Here is a 16,494-nt window from a genome sequence, read left to right as displayed (position 1 = left end):
ATGATAACTGATTTCTTTCATCCACAAAATACAATAGCCTGGCTTGATCCTACAGGGTCAGGAAATGCCTATAAAAAGCCCTGCAGAAGTTTGTTTATAAGGTCGAAATGCATTGTTTTGTCTGAAGCACTAAACGTAGGAACTTCCTTCTGTTATTTCTTATATCAAGAATGTTGGTGTATGACCGGTTAAGGCAGCGGTTCCCAAACGAAGGGTCACCTGATATGTAAATTGGGTCGCGAGAGAATTCCCAAAATTCTGAAAAACAACAACCCCCCAAAAATTATAATAATATAGTCTATCTCAAAATCATTGGAATGTGGTTAACCTTAAAAATCTAAATTAAAATTATTAAATTCAACCAGAGAGCGCACTTAGATCATAGGAAAATGTTGCACTTGACGGTTGCACTTGAACTATTCCCACGGTGAATGGCTAGGCCTGTTACACTATGAAACCACACACTATTGCAGAGACTTTGATATTACTGGCCGCAATTGATATGGTGAAAACAATGTGTGGGGTGACAGAGGCACACAAACACATCAATACCTTTGTCAGATAACATTGTTAAACAAATAATTGATGCTATTGCTAGCAATCAAGAGGAAACTCTGACTGAACGACTCAAAATCCCCAGTTTATGATCTCCAAATGGACGTTAGCTGTGAGGGCCGAGATGCCCATGGATTTACCTTTGTTCGCAATTAATGTTGGGGGATTTTTTGCATTGAGAGAGGAACTGTCATTCACAATGGATGTAATGGAAATGAAATGTCTCCTTGCTTATGTAACAGACATACAGTATTTGGGAACGAACTGAACGCAAGCATGCAGGGGAAATACGAAAACGTTCTACAGATGATCAGTGGATTCAGAGGAAAGAATTCTTATTGGAGAGAGAGTTTTTCGAAAGCCAACCATGCCCCCTTCCCTCAGCTGTGCATGTTTCTAACACAAAACAGCATCAGTAAGTGTCCCACACGAGTGAACACTGCTCACCTCCAACGCTTGGAAGAGCACTCCGTTTGAATGGCTCAGTTGACATGCCGTTAAGTGATAGTCGAACAGCTGATCGAGCTGTCATGTGACTGAATGCTGCAGACAACACATTCACGTGTCACTACGGAAGAATTTTGGTTCCTGACTCAAAGGGAATATCCTGCTGTCTCCCATTTAGGATTAAAACTCATGGTACCCTTCGCCAGCTCATATCTGTGTGAAGCTGGTTTCAGTGCTCTCGTCTGTGTTAAAACCAAATGTCGATCCGGGTTGAATGTGAACGCAGAGATGACGTGATTACTGTTGACCACGCCCCCTGACTTTGAGAAGCTCCAACAAAACAGTCATCAAGCACAACTATTTCATTAGTGGTGGTGAGATAAGACACATTACGTCAGACAAATTAGCCCCACATTAAAAGTATGTGATGGTGAGTTGAAGACAATCAGAAATACTGTTAGAATGTTTTTTTAATTGATTGTCGTAGCCCCCCCCCAAATTATCAAATGATCTTTGGCTGTTAATTACACATGGTCCACATGGGTTGCGAGAATATTTTGATCAAAATGGGGTCGTGGGATAAAAATGTTTGGGAACCCCTGGAGTAAGGGGTTAGGAGTGAGACATCCTTCCCTGTTTCATGTCCTTGTTTGTTTCTATTCCCACTCCTCGGTACAGAGAAATTGCATAATATAATAGTAATTACACAGAAATAATCTATGAATTAGTTTGTATCTTTATTATTCAGTCTTTAGACCTAGACTTTACCATTAACATACTACAGCTCTTTTGGTGTATCATCAACTGATATGACTCAACCTAACTGAACTTGTGCATCTGTCTGTCTGTAGAGGGGGAACAGGAGAAGGCATGGCTGACTGAGGCAGGGCTGGCCCCTCTGTTTGATGAGTCGGCGTCGGACCCCGAGGACATGATGGGGCTGTTGTTCACACTGACGCGCACACAGGTTGCCGCCGTAGAGAAACGTTTTGAAACCATCAGGAAGAGGAACAAGCAGCACCACATACCTGACGTCAGAGACATCTTCAAACTCCCAGGCACACTGGAGTCAAAGGTCAGCCTACCACACGTCCTGTTAACACGGACACAAACCTGGTTTTAGAACTCAGTCATGCCTGAGATGCTTCACTGCAGAAAGAACCCATTGACTTGTGTACCACAGTCAGTTAACATCATTACTAATCACATGGAGATGGTCTGTTAATGGACACCAGAATGTGAGGTAATAGGTAACTGGATATCTTATCCTAATGAGAGTCTTGTCTTTAGTCTGTTCACAATTGGTAATAGAAACATATCGACTTTCTACAATATCAGCAGTTACATGAACTTGTTTGATTCATTAATTGTGCAAAATAAGCTATATTGAAATCTGATGAGAGCCTGTTTTTGTTCTGTATTATGTTGCAGGAGGATGATGCAAAGTCAACAGAGAGAAGTGAAAACAGCAAAATGAATATTACGACAGATGGTATGTACCACAAGTTCTAGTAGGCGCAAGGGTCAATTTCATCATGTAAAAACTGGCACACTGGCAACATTTGAGGTGTGTCCTTAAAATCAAGTGCAAAAGTGAACATTTCATGCAGCACTAAAGGGAAGTTTTAAGACCCCCAAAAAGAAGGTCTTAACGGTAATGCAGTTGATAATGGCATTGATTTTGAAAGAGGCAGCGCAGCCTGTCCTGCCGTGACTCTCAGTGCCCATTGAAAGAGAGGTGTGCCTTTTATGCTGGTGAATCTCGTATTTTCGAAACATAAAAAACTATTGGTTTCCCCCCCATTTCGTTTGAGGCAATAAGGCCCTTTATCCATTTCCCCAGAGTCAGATGAACTCGTGGATACCATTTAGAGGTAGTTTCACTAGCCAATGCTAACTAGAATTTGCACAATGATTGGAAGTCTATGGGTATCTGCTAGCAGGCTAGTAGATACTCATAGACGTCCAGTCATCCACAAGTTCACCTGACCCTGGGGAAGTAGATAAAGGGACTCATTGCCAAAATCCCAAAATATCCCTTTAATCACGGCTGGTTTCACATAGGTGCATCTTTTTATTATGTTGTATTGTTACATACACCAGATAGGTGCTGTAAAATGTGTTGTTTTACGGGGTCAGTCATAGTTGTTCGGAGCAAATGAAGGTTAAATGCCTTGCTCAAGGACACATAGACAGATTTTTATCCTTGTCGGCTCCGGGTATTCGAACCAGAGACCTTTCGGTTACTGACCCAACGGTCTAACTAGGCTACCTGCCACTCCATTAGCCAAGTTTTGAGTAAAGGGGTCTTAAATGGTCTACTGAGAGTGCCTTGAAATATTTTGGAGGTTTTTGCCCTCGTGCTTTTTCATGATTCACAATTCACATACCTGAATACTTCACTTTGCTTGTTCAAGTAGGCTATCCTTCCCCATTTTCAAAGAGTACCCCTCATCCGAGTACCAAAGACATGATCCTACAAACTATTCAGTCCTATAATGCCATAACAACGGCAGATTATTTTGAGAATGTGCCTCGCACATAGGCAACGATACAATGACAGGAGCGTAGTATTTTGTAAAGACGTGCAAATGTAATGCGTAAAGACATTTAGGCCTACGTGTGCACACAGTGCCATGGAACAAGTGATGTGATTTATGATATCATGCTTCTGACCCCATCCTATTTAGAAATGTTGTTGTTTTTAAAAACAGATGGCTTGTTTTTCATTTGATTAAAAACCAGTTATAGCCTCCCCTCAATGAAGGCTGTTTTTTTGTCCTGCCAAATGCATTCGCCAAATAGCAGCATAACAATGAAGGGTTGAAATAAGACTGCTTTGAAATAAATATGAATCACCAAAGCTTTATTAAAAGATCAAGTTTGGAAGCAGCAAAACAGTGAGCGGACCTCCCCTTTTTATCATTATTTTAGCCTGCACTCGTTATTAATTTGGATGTTCGTAAAAGCCTCCATAGTCTACCTTAATATGCCCACGGGGAGCAATTATGGTGCCTGTAACGGTATTTTGACGTAGTATATATTAAAACAAGTTGTTGTTTCATTTTGATTCAAATGATATTATAATTATTGACTCTTTTTTAAAAGTCTTATCAATAGTGAATTCAATCTAGCTTATTGACAACGTTTGGCATGTCCATGGCTCAGATTCACACGTGTGTGTGTGTGTGTGTGTACAGGTGAGGTGGTGGGGCAGGGGAATGGGGCTGGCCCTTCTCAGCAGAGTGTGTCTGAACCTGAGACTGACATCAACCTAGAGCTGTCCTTCTCTGATCAGGCCCTCAGCTATAAGGAGGACTCAAAGACCAGCAGTGAGGCTCTGACGGACACAGACGATAAGCTACCTGTGAGTAAACATTAACACCACCACACAGATTGACTGAGCCTCTCAGCTGGAGTAAAGTTTACATGTCAAAACAGGAAGTGTCACTCGTCAAAAATATACACACAACATGTAAAGTGTTGGTCCCAGCTGAAATAAAAGATCCCAGAAAAGTTCCGTATGCACATATTTTGTGCACACATTTGTTTACATCCCTGTTAGTGAGCATTTCTCCTTTGCCAAGATAATCTATCCACCTGACAGGTGTGGTAATCAATAACCTGATTAAACAGCATGATCATTACACCGGTGCATCCTGCAATGGGGACAATAAAAGGCCACTCTAAAATGTGCAGTTTTGTCACACAACACAATGCTAAAGATGTATCAAGTTGAGGGAGTGTACAATTGGCGTGCTGACTGCAGGAATGTCCACCAGAGCTGTTGCCAGATTATTTAATGTCCATTTCTCTACCATAAGCCGTCTCCAACATCATTTTAGAGTATTTGACAGTACGTCCAACCTCCCTCACAACCGCAGACCATGTGTGTGGCATCATGTGGGTGAGTGGTTTGTTGATCTCAACGTTGTGAACAGAGTGCCCCATGGTGGTGGCAGGGTTATAGTATGGGCAGGCATTAGCTACGGACAACAAACACAATTGCATTTTATCGAGTGGCAATTTGAATGCACAAAAATACCGTGACGAGATCCTGAGGCCCATTATTAGGTAATTTTTTAAAAAGGTATCTGTGACCAACAGATGCATATCTGTATTCCTAGTCATGTGAAATCCATAGATTAGGGCCTAATTTATTTATTTAAATTGACTGATTTCCTCATATTAACTCATATGAACTCAAATGTAACTCAGAAAAATCTTTGAAGTTGTTGCATGTTGCATTTATATTTTTGTTCAGTATAATTAACATAATAAACAATTCCCATTGAAATCCGTCTGTTTAAACTAGAGATATAAATGTTTTTGTTTGGGCTGGGTCTCAATCCACCGCATTCGCCTACAGTGCCATCAGAAAGTATTCATACTCCTTGATTTATTTCACATTTTGTTGTATACAGCCTGAATTCAAAATGTATTAAATATATTTTTTCTCAACTATCTACACACAGTACCCCATAATCACAAAGTGAAAACAAGTTTATATTCAAAAATTACATTTATTGAAAATCAAATACATAAATATCTCATTTACATAAGTATTCACACCCCTGAGTCAATAATTTGTAGAAACACCTTTGGCATTGATTACACTCTAAGAGCTTTCCACACATGGATTGTGCAACATTTGCTGATTATTCTTTTCAAAATTCTTCAAGCTCTATCAAATGGTTGTTGATCATTGCTAGACAACCACTTTCAGGTCTTGCCATAGATTTTCAAGTAGATTTAAGTCAAAACTGTAACTCAGCCACTCAGAAACATTCACTGTCTTCTTAGTAAACAACTTGTGTAGATTTGGCCTTGTGTTTTAGGTTATTGTCCTGCTGAAAGGTAAATTCATCTCCCAGTGTCTGGTGGAAAGCAGCCTGAACCAGGTTTTCCTCTGGGATTTTGCCGGTGCTTACTACGTTCTGTTTTTTTAAATCCTGAAACTCCCCAATCCTTAATGATTACAAGCATACCCATAACATGATGCAACCACCACTATGCTTGAAGATATGAAGATATTCATGTGATTTGTTGGATTTTCCCCAAACATATCACTTTGTATTGATACACCATCCAAAGTGTAATTAATAACTTCACCATGTTCAAAGGGATAGTCAGTGTCTATTTATTTTATCTGCCAATAGGTGCCCTTCTTTTTGTGGCAAAACCTACCTGGTCTTTGTGGTTAAATCTGTGTTTGAAATTCACTGCTCGACTGAGGGACCTTACAGAAAATTGTATATGTGGGGGACAGAGAAGAGGTAGTCATTCAAAAATCATGTTAAGCACTATTATTACACACAGAATGAGTCCATGCAACTCATTCTGTGACTTGTTAAGCGAATGTTTACTCCTGAACTTATTTAAGATTGTCATAACAAAAAGGATGCATGCTTATTGAATCAAGATATTTATTTTCATTTTTTATACATTTTTTATTTATGTATTTTATTAATGTTTTATTAATTTGTAAACATTTCTGAACAAAACATAATTGCACTTTAACATTATAGGGTATTGTGTGTAGGCCAGTGACAAAAAAAAATCTATTTTAAATTCAGGATGTAGTACAAAACAATGTGAAAAAATACTTCCTGAAGGCATAGTATGTTGGCCTTACGCATCCGCGGTAGAAAGTGGCAGAGCAACAGCGGTGCTTGCCAGACCAAGAGACATCCTGAAAATCGTTCCTCTTATGAAAACTAATGTAGCATCCCAACTAATATGACCACTGTATGGAAAGAGGAGACTCATGAACACGATGGTGTTCTCCGTTTTGCCCATGACTCCCATGGGCCCCAGGGGCCTCATCTGAAGTCTGTACCGCAGATGTGCCAACTTCTGTCTGTAGCATCCGAACCGTTTGGGCTTCAAACAAATGAACTCTCAGGAACACGACAGTGTTCTCCGTTTGTTCTAGTACCCTCACAGGCGTCACGGAAATCGTCTGAATGTAACCCGGTATTGGTTTAAAAAATGAATGGAACTATGGAAGTAGTTTTTTGCCCAAATAAATGTCAACAACAACACAAATCCTGAGCTTTCTTATGTCTTGTTTCTTATATCCCCCCCCATGCCTGTGTACTAGTGTAAGTTTTATATGACATTGAATGCTGTCGTTTGCACAGATGATCAATCAGAACCTTTGAGTACTTTTTGTCGAATACATTTCACAGTCCAAACTATTCTAGCCTACTTGTGCATTTTAGTCTCTGGTTCTAGGGACACCTGGTGGTGACATTAAAGTATAACCACAGATACTCAAATTATGTCGGTTTGCTAACTTGCCTATGTTAACCTCTGCTTCTCTCTTCTCTGTGTGACAGAACTTCAAGCTAAGCAGAGACAAGACTGGGCTGACCAAGATGGGGGACCTGTCCCCTCAGGATATGAAGAAGGTGCACCGCCTGGTACTGATAGAGATGACCGCTCTGTTTGACACGGCAGGCATCGACCTCAAGGCCCACAAAGCAGTCAAACTCAAGGTCAAAGGTGAGCCAGTATGCTACAACTGTTAGCATGGAAGTACTATATAACAGTATATCTAAGTGCCCTAATAACTGTCCCATTAACTATCCCATTTTGAGCTATAGTTCGAATCAGAGTTTAATTATTTGTTATATTTTATTCATTTGGTCCGGTTGGTTTCACATTGCCAAATGTCAAACAAACTAAAATGCCTAAACATGTGTTCATGCAGGTAATTTGTTTATTGGAGAAAAATGCTCACGTTAAATCCATCTACGATTATCAAGAAGCATAACTTGTGTGTCCCAAACTTCATAGGCCTAGTACTTTCACTTTGGTTTTCCAACAACATATGGGAGGAAACGGCACGATAATCATAAATGCTCTGCTACTCACATAATGTTTCAGGTATATGAAGTTATTTAATCCAATGCTCGCATTCAAGTAACCAATAATACCTGTGGTTCTTTCCCTGTATTTGGTCCGGACTGTGTTCCCACCTGTAGCGAAACGCAACATGGTACGAATGGACCACCCTTTTTGAGCGAACCATGGTGTGTTGTTTAGTGCGCTCCAGAGTGCGGATAGAGTGTTCACACCTGTCCAAACGAACCGAACTAAGGGGGAAAACACGCCAGGGTTTGGAAAAAACACTACAAACCAATTTGGTGTGAAAGCACCCTTAGTCTCAGGAAGCTCTGAGGAAATTATGTTTGTTGTGTCTGTGTTCTAGAGTCTGGCCTGTTTGGAGTTCCCCTGGCCACCCTATTGGAGCAGGACCAGAGGAGACAGCCAGGGACCAAGGTGCCAATCATACTGCAGAGGGTGAGCAGCACAACCTCTCAGTAACACAGTTAGGGATCCTGGTGGACTGTAATCTGATCCCGGTTCACTTTAATCCTACGGTATGTCTAAATGTGTGCCCTGAAGTAGAAATCTCTGCAGTTTGCTGTAGTGGTGATGGTATTCTCATGTGTGCTGTTGATTTGGTGGTTAAAGCTTATAGAGTGTTCTATTGTTTCCAGCTGATCTTTCACATAGAGGAGGAAGGTCTGGACACAGAGTGGCTTCTACGGATACCCGGATCAGCCACAAGAGTCAAGGTCATTGTTCATCATTGTTGATAGATTTTATGGTTTATGGTTTATGCCTATACGGTGTCTGGGCAAGGATTTGCATGCTGTAAAATCAGCATAATGTAGCAATAGAGAAATGAACATTTGGCTAACGGAGGGGCTGGTGTGGTGACAGACTGTGTGGAATTTATGATGAGTGTTGTACTGTAGGCCTATGTGATGAAGCCTGCAATGTATGTGTGTATATTAACATATGTGTCCTGCTGGCAGGCGGTTCATGTGGAGCTGGAGGGGAAGTTCTATGAGGGCCTGTTCTCATGGGAGAGTCTGAAGCAGCACGATGCAGCCAGCCTGCTCAAGCTCTTCATCAGGGAGCTGCCCCACCCACTGCTCACTGTGGAGTACCTCATTGCTTTCATGGCAGTGCTCAGTCAGTCCCATTATATACTGCACTACATTATGCACCAGACTCTCCTTATGCTACACACTTTCTCACAATGGTGCACTATATGTATACTCCACAGGAGGCTGCTGAGAGAAGAACGGCTCATAATAATAGCCGGAACGGCACAAATAGAATGGTATCAAACACCTGCATGTTGGATGTATTTGATACCATACCAACTAATTCCGCTCCAGCAATTACCACAAGTTTTATCATATGTTGAGTTATGGGTTAGTAAACCAATCCATTGTGGATGTGATTTGCTTGCTTGCCTTACAGAACTGCCCACTAAGACGCAACAGCTGCAGGCTCTCAACTTAGTGGTTCTGCTACTTCCAGAGTCCAGCCGTGATGTACTGAAGGTAGATAGAACTGCTTTCTCTGTGCTAGTTTTCTAGCCAATACAGTGTAGGCTCATGGTGTCTGTTGGACACAATATAATGTATCTTATGATGGGTTCAGGCGCTGATGGAGTTCCTTCAGAGGGTCATAGACCACAAAGAGCAGAACAAGATGACCTTGAACAACATTGCCGTGGTGATGGCTCCAAACATATTCATGTTTAAAGGCTTCCGCAACAAGATCAGTATGCAGCAGGAATTATCCATGGCCACAGAGACCGCCAACATCGTCCGACTGCTCATCCGATACCAAAACCTGCTCTGGACGGTATGCTCTAGTCTTCTACCTTTTTTACATAGATACTTTATAGGCCTACTGTAGTTGAAATTACACTTTGGTATCATATTTGTAATGTTATTATACATTTTTCACTTCAGATTCCTAAATTCATAATGAACCAAGTCAGGAAACAAAACACGGAGAACCAGAAGAAAATTAGCAAAGAGCGTGCCATGAGGAAACTCTTAAAGAAGATTGCTTATGACCGAGAGAAACCCGAAAAACAGAAGAAACCCCCCTCAGAGGTGAGAGCAGCAGAAAACAAAGGAGGCCGTCTGTCTAGCACCTGTGTATGGTAACTGAAAAGCAGTTATGGCTGAGGGAACACCCATGCTCCTGAGTGAATCACGAGGATAATATGTGAATGACTCAACTCAAATGCCTTCTGCACTTCCTGGTTCAACTGAGTTAAAAGGGAATGGCTCCCCTGTGACGCCTAGTGGACATATGTAGAACTGTAAATGTTTTTGTTTGAAAAATTACTTAATAATGAAGAATATGGATTTATGACGAAATTGTATGATTTAGCATAAAATTTGAGTACCTTCAAAGTATATTGATATTGAAGTGCAATTTTCAAGAAACGCTTGATATGTTGTACAAGAATATAGCTGCTGTACAGTTTGTATTGGTGTAGTATGAAGTACAGTAGCTACACTATAGTGTGTACACTATTATGATGGTTAGCGGAGACGTGTCTGTTGTCTATCCTTAGGCGGACAGTAGTTCTCAGGAATTCATCAGGGTCCAGGCCCCTCAATTCTCTAAGGTCTCCATGGCTGTCCAGTTGACTGAAGAGCTGCAGGCGTTTGACGTCCTCAGTCACTTCCTCAGCCAGAAGAGGTGAGACCAACACCCCTCCCTCTCCCCTGTCCACGTCCTCCCTGGGGAACTACTGTCAAGCCCATCATACACAAAAGGATTGCATTCTGAGTCCAGCTAAATTACAGTACAGAGACATTTACACCCTGTGTGTGGTATGACTGAGCAGACTATGGAGACTGTTATTTCTGCTCCAACTCAGTTGAGTGACACTGCATGGCATGGCTCAGATTTCCCCACATCTGTTACATAAAACTAAAATGTCATAGCTCTGACATTGTATTGGAATGTCACTCTATATTTCTAACAGGTTTTTATTTATCCCTCACTATGTCATCTGTGTGTTCTAGCTCTGTGTCTGTGAAGAGAGAAGACCTGTGCCTTTATGAAATAGGGGGCAATATCAGTAAGTATTCCATGGTGGTGTGCAGTCATTCAACACACAAACCATCTCAAATACACTGAGTGTACAGACTGACCAGGTGAACCCAGGTGAAAGCTATGATCCCTTGTTGATGTCACTTGTTAAATCCACTTCAATCTGTGTATATTAAGGGGATGAGACAGGTTAAAGAAGGATTTTTAAGCTTGTAGGCAATTGTGACATGGATTGAGTATGTGTGCCATTCAGGGGTGAATGGGAAAGACAAAATATTTAAGTGCCTTTTGAATGGGGTATGGTAGTAGTCAAGAACTGCAACGCTGCTGGATTTTTCCCGCTCAACAGTTTCCTGTGTGTATCAAGAATGGTCTACCACCCAAAGGACATCCAGCCAACTTGACACAACTATGGGAAGCATTAGAGTCAACGTGGACCAGCATCCCTGTGGAACTTTTTTGACACCTTGCAGAGTCCCTGCCCCGATGGGCAAAAGGGGGCGCAACTCAATATTAGGAAGGTGTTCCTAATGTTTTGTGCACTGTGTATTCTGTGGCATTAATATACAGTACCAGTCAAAAGTTTGGACACACCTACTCATTCATGGGGTTTTCTTTATTTTTACTATTCCAAATCAAATCAAATTTTATTTGTCACATACGCATGGTTAGCAGATGTTAATGCGAGTGTAGCGAAATGCTTGTGCTTCTAGTTCCGACAATGCAGTAATAACAAACAAGTAATCTAACTAACAATTCCAAAAAACTACTGTCTTATACACAGTGTAAGGGGATAAAGAATATGTACATAAGGATATATGAATGAGTGATGGTACAGAGCAGCATAGGCAAGATACAGTAGATGATATCGAGTACAGTATATACATATGAGATGAGTATGTAAACCAAGTGGCATAGTTAAAGTGGCTAGTGATACATGTATTACATAAGGATGCAGTCGATGATATAGAGTACAGTATCTACGTATGCATATGAGATGAATAATGTAGGGTAAGTAACATTATATAAGGTAGCATTGTTTAAAGTGGCTAGTGATATATTTACATCATAGTAGTCATCAGGTAGTTTGCCCCCGGTGATGCATTGTGCAGACCTCACTACCCTCTGGAGAGCCTTACGTTTGAGGGCGATTTTCTACATTGTAGAATAATAGTGAAGACATCAAAACTATGGAATCATGTAGTAACCAAAAAAGTGCTAAACAAATCAAAATGTATTTGATATATTAGATTATTCAAAGTAGCCACCCTTTGCCTTGATGACAGCTTTGCACACTCTTCGCATTGTCTGAACCAGCTTCACCTGGAATGCTTTTCCAACAGTCTTGAAGGAGTTCCCACATATGATGAGCACTTGTTGGCTGCTTTTTCTTCACTCTGCGGTCCAACTCATCCCAAACCATCTCAATTGGGTTAAGCTCGGGTGTTTCTGGAGGCCAGGTCATCTGATGCAGCACTCCACCACTCTCCTTCTTGGTCAAATAGCCCTTACACAGCCTGGAGGTGTGTTGGGTCATTGTCCTGTTGAAAAACAAATGATAGTCCCACGAAGCTCAAACCAGATGGGATGGCGTATCAATGGAGACAGCTGTTGTAACCATTCTGTTTAAGTGTGCCTTGAATTATAAATAAATCACACAGTGTCACCAGCAAAGCACCCACACACCATCACACCTCCTCCTCCATGCTTCACGGTGGGAACCACACATGCGGAGATCATCCGTTCACCCGCTCTGCTTCTCACACATACATGGAGGTTGGAACAAGATTTCCACCGGTTTAATGTCCATTGCTTGTGTTTCTTGACCCAAGCAAGTCTCTTCTTCGTTTTGGTGTCCTTTAGTAGTGGTTTCTTTGCAGCAATTCGACCATGAAGGCCTGATTCACGCAGTCTCATCTGAACAGTTGATGTTGAGATGCGCCTGTTACTTAATTAAACTCTGTGAAGCGTTTATTTGGGCTGCAATTTCTGAAGCTGGTAAGTAATGAACTTATCCTCTCCAGCAGAGGTAACTCTGGGTCTTCCTTTCCTGTGGCGGTCCTCATGAGAGCCAGTTTCACCATCCCGCTTGATGGTTGTTGCAACTGCACTTGAAGAAACGTTCAAAGTTCTTGAAATTTTCTGAAATGACTGTCCTTCAAGTAATGATGGACTGTCATTTCTCTTTGCTCATTTCAGCTGTTGCCAGAATATGGACTTGGTCTTTTACCAAAAATGGCTATCTTTATGTATACCACCCCTACCTTGTCACAACACAACTGATTGGCTTAAAACGCATTAAGAAGGAAAGAAATTCCACAAATTAACTTTTAACAAGGCACACCTGTTAATTGAAATGCATTCCAGTTGACTACCAAATGAAGTTGGTTGAGAGAATGCCAAGAGCGTGCAAAGCTGTCATCAGGGCAAAGGGTGGCTACTTTGAAGAATCTCAAATGTAAAATATATTTTGACTTGTTTAATACGATTCCATATGTGTTATTTCATAGTTTTGATGTCTTCACTATTATTCTGTAATGCAGAAAATAATAAAATAAAGAAATCCTGGAATGAGTAGGTGTGTCCAAACTATTGACTGGTACTTACATTTTTTTTTAGATATTACAACATCCTACAGTAGACTCTATTCAGACCATATTCAAAGCGTCACCTTCCCAATATGTCAGACAGTACCTGATTAGTTCTTTGCTGTGTGTTGTTCCTGAACAGAGGAGCGCTGTCTGGATAAGGATACCTATATGAAAGACCTGTTGGAGCTGAACCCCAGTGCAAAGTGGGTCATCAAGTGGGTCATCCAGAGATAGGATACTCACACCCTGCCAGCCATGTCTTAAATGTCCAATGCAGCCATTTTTATCTCAATATCAAATAATTTCTGGGTAACAAATAAAGTACCTTACTGTGATTGTTTTCTATTAAAATGGTAAAAATGAAACAAAAATAGCTTATTTGCAAAGGGCAATTTCTGAAGCATGAATTTTGATAGGACTGTCGGGTCTGAGTGAGGGGCCTGATTGCACGAGCCTAATGGGAGGGATATGTAACCAGATAGCTGTTATTGGCAGAGAGGTCGCTAGGCAGGCCTCACTCCATCCCACTGAAACAGGCTGAAATTTCAGGCGGTCTTTTCAAACGGCTCTTGCACTAAAAGGGCATTGTCATAATTTTTACAAATTCACAGACTTTTTCCAACCTCATAGTGTGGAAATATACATTCACTGTCCAGTTTATTAGGTACACCCATCTAGTACCTGGAAGGACCCCCCTTTGCTTCCAGAAAAGCCTGAATTCTTTGTGGCGTGGTTTCTACAAAGTGTGGCGTTCAAACATTGCTCAATTGTGATCATGGGTCATAATGGGTGCCAGGAAAACATTCACCACACCATTACACCACTGGCACCAGCCTGTACCGTTGACACCAGACAGGATTGGTCCATGGACTTATGCTGCTAATGCTAAATCCTGATTCTGCCATCAGCATGATGCAACCGGAACTGGGATTCGTCAGAGCAGGCAATGTTTTTCCACTCCTCAATTGTCCACTGAAACCACTTTATGTTTTTAGCTGATAGGCGTGGAACCTGATGTGGTCGTCTGCTGCAATAGCCCATCCGTGACATTGATCGACGAGTTGTGAGTTCCGAGATGGCGTTCTGCACACCACTGTTGTACTGTGCTGTTATTTGCCTATTTGTGGCCAGCCTGCTTGCGCGATTCTTGCCATTCTCCTTCTCCATTCTCCTCTCTCATCAACGAGCTGTTTTTTTGCCCATAGGACTGCCGCTGACTGGATGTTTTTTCGCATCATTCTTGGTAATCCATAGACACTGTCGTGCGTGAAAAGCCCAGGAGGCCGGCCATTTCTGAGATACTGGAATCGGTGCGCCTGACACCGATTATCATAACATGCTCAAAGTCCCTTAGCTCACAAATTGTTCCCATCCTAACGTTCCATTGAACGCCTCGATGACTTTCTGCCTGCTTTCTATAGCAAGCCACGGCCATGTGTCTAATTGTCTATTGGTGCGATGCATCTTTGTGAACGGGGTGTTGTACCTAATAAACTGGCCAGTGAGTGTATATACAACATAGGAAAATCATGTTTTTGAGTGCACTGGGCATTTAAAGGATAACGTACGGGGGTAACGTTAAGGCTGACCACTGGACCCAGCAGGACAGGTATTACAGAAGTGTTAAAGTTGTTGTCCTTTGGTGCTGTAGTTTAGAATACAGTTTAAGTAGATGAGGGCTCTTCCTCTGAAATATATGCCCTGTGGTGTGTTAGGTCCACTTGTGTACAGGGTACTTACTGTTTGGGATAAAGCACTCCCCTGATTGACATGTATGCTACTGGAAGTCCAACTGCCAAGAGCTTGAGGAGTTGAGGAGAGCCACTGAACTATAATCTGTGGTGGTATTGATCAATACAGTAAATGCCCCAAACCAAGAAAACAACAGTTGAGGAAACAGTATATTGTGATGGATTGCTCTAAAAATGACGACAATGTTTTTACATTCAATGATAGACATAATTTAAACACTAATAGGATTTTCTTTACTCTGCAGCTTATTCTCCATTGTAAGATAACTAAAACGTAGCATACAGGCCTCCCCAAACTACCAGGGTCAATTCTATTCTATTTCAGTTTCAGTCAATTCAGGAAGTACACTGACATCCCAATTCTCTTCAATGCTTTTCAATTGGGAAAAATTGGGATTGGAATATGGTTTACTTTCTTAATTGACTAGAATTGAAATGGAATTGACCTCAACCCTGCTAGCTAAAATTGTGTTCATATGAATATGTGTTGGGTAGATATGTTGGGTAGAACTGGTTCTCAAGCTGTGGTCCTTAGCTAGCATTCCAGGTCGCTTCCTAATAACATTAACATGTGTAGTTCTCAAAAGGTACTTTCGATGGAGGGATCAGTTTTGAATAATGCAATGTATGTCCAATCATTTCAATTTAGAAAACATGAATAACATTATTTCAGATATGTACTGTATTTTATACACTCTACCTGCCCTTATGTTGTTCTTGATACTGTGAATATGACTTGAAAGATGTTCCATTTGATGTTGTATACTGTATGTTATACTGCTTCTGAAATGACCACTAAACTTTTTGTAAATAAATGTGTAATTGCTCCTATTTAGTGTGCAATGTTCTCATGTATACACAATAAAATACATTAAAAACAATAATAGAAAATCAAAGGGAACACATTTTTCCCAAAGGAGAATATTGTGTTCTGTTTTGCTTGTGTCTACATGAGTAGTCCATGTTTCCTTTGATGGGCCTGTATAGTGGCCTGGAGGGCTTGGCTGTAGTCGTGGAAGGGGACTTGGACAAACTGAGGTGGCTGGTGCTGGCTAGACTTTACTAGGCCACACACAGAGGTCACCATGGCCTGCAGGGGACACACAGAGAGACACGACGCCACATTTCATATTTTGAAAGTCAAAAGAAAATGTGTGCACTTGTGGGTTGGAGTGAGCTTTGTGCAGCATGCTGACCTTTACTGTTATTCCTTTTCCACGGTGTCATCCAGAATACTTGTAATGTGAATTTCTTAAAAATAAGAC

General features: G+C 41.2%; 1 protein-coding gene across 3 annotated transcripts in view; it reads left to right on the top strand.

Moving 5' to 3' along the window:
* Nucleotides 1-16,102, top strand: part of LOC112250117 (rho GTPase-activating protein 18) — a 50,874-nt gene extending 34,772 nt beyond the window's left edge. For 2 of the 3 annotated variants that reach the window (XM_024419980.1, XM_024419982.1), the window contains exons 3-14: nucleotides 1,854-2,077; nucleotides 2,434-2,494; nucleotides 4,203-4,369; nucleotides 7,344-7,509; nucleotides 8,219-8,310; nucleotides 8,511-8,588; nucleotides 8,832-9,368; nucleotides 9,469-9,675; nucleotides 9,786-9,932; nucleotides 10,403-10,530; nucleotides 10,860-10,915; nucleotides 13,618-16,102. In XM_024419980.1, the coding sequence (XP_024275748.1) occupies nucleotides 1,854-2,077; nucleotides 2,434-2,494; nucleotides 4,203-4,369; nucleotides 7,344-7,509; nucleotides 8,219-8,310; nucleotides 8,511-8,588; nucleotides 8,832-9,368; nucleotides 9,469-9,675; nucleotides 9,786-9,932; nucleotides 10,403-10,530; nucleotides 10,860-10,915; nucleotides 13,618-13,712 (1,958 nt within the window). In that variant the 3' untranslated portion in view covers nucleotides 13,713-16,102. The remainder of the gene's footprint in view (nucleotides 1-1,853; nucleotides 2,078-2,433; nucleotides 2,495-4,202; nucleotides 4,370-7,343; nucleotides 7,510-8,218; nucleotides 8,311-8,510; nucleotides 8,589-8,831; nucleotides 9,369-9,468; nucleotides 9,676-9,785; nucleotides 9,933-10,402; nucleotides 10,531-10,859; nucleotides 10,916-13,617) is intronic. The other variant, XM_024419981.1, reaches the window with a different exon arrangement.
* Nucleotides 16,103-16,494: the final 392 nt, after the last annotated feature.

This window comes from Oncorhynchus tshawytscha, linkage group LG05, assembly GCF_018296145.1.
Source record: "Oncorhynchus tshawytscha isolate Ot180627B linkage group LG05, Otsh_v2.0, whole genome shotgun sequence".
NCBI classification, from domain to species: Eukaryota; Metazoa; Chordata; class Actinopteri; order Salmoniformes; family Salmonidae; genus Oncorhynchus; species Oncorhynchus tshawytscha.
This window is presented reverse-complemented; position numbering and strand designations above follow the sequence as displayed.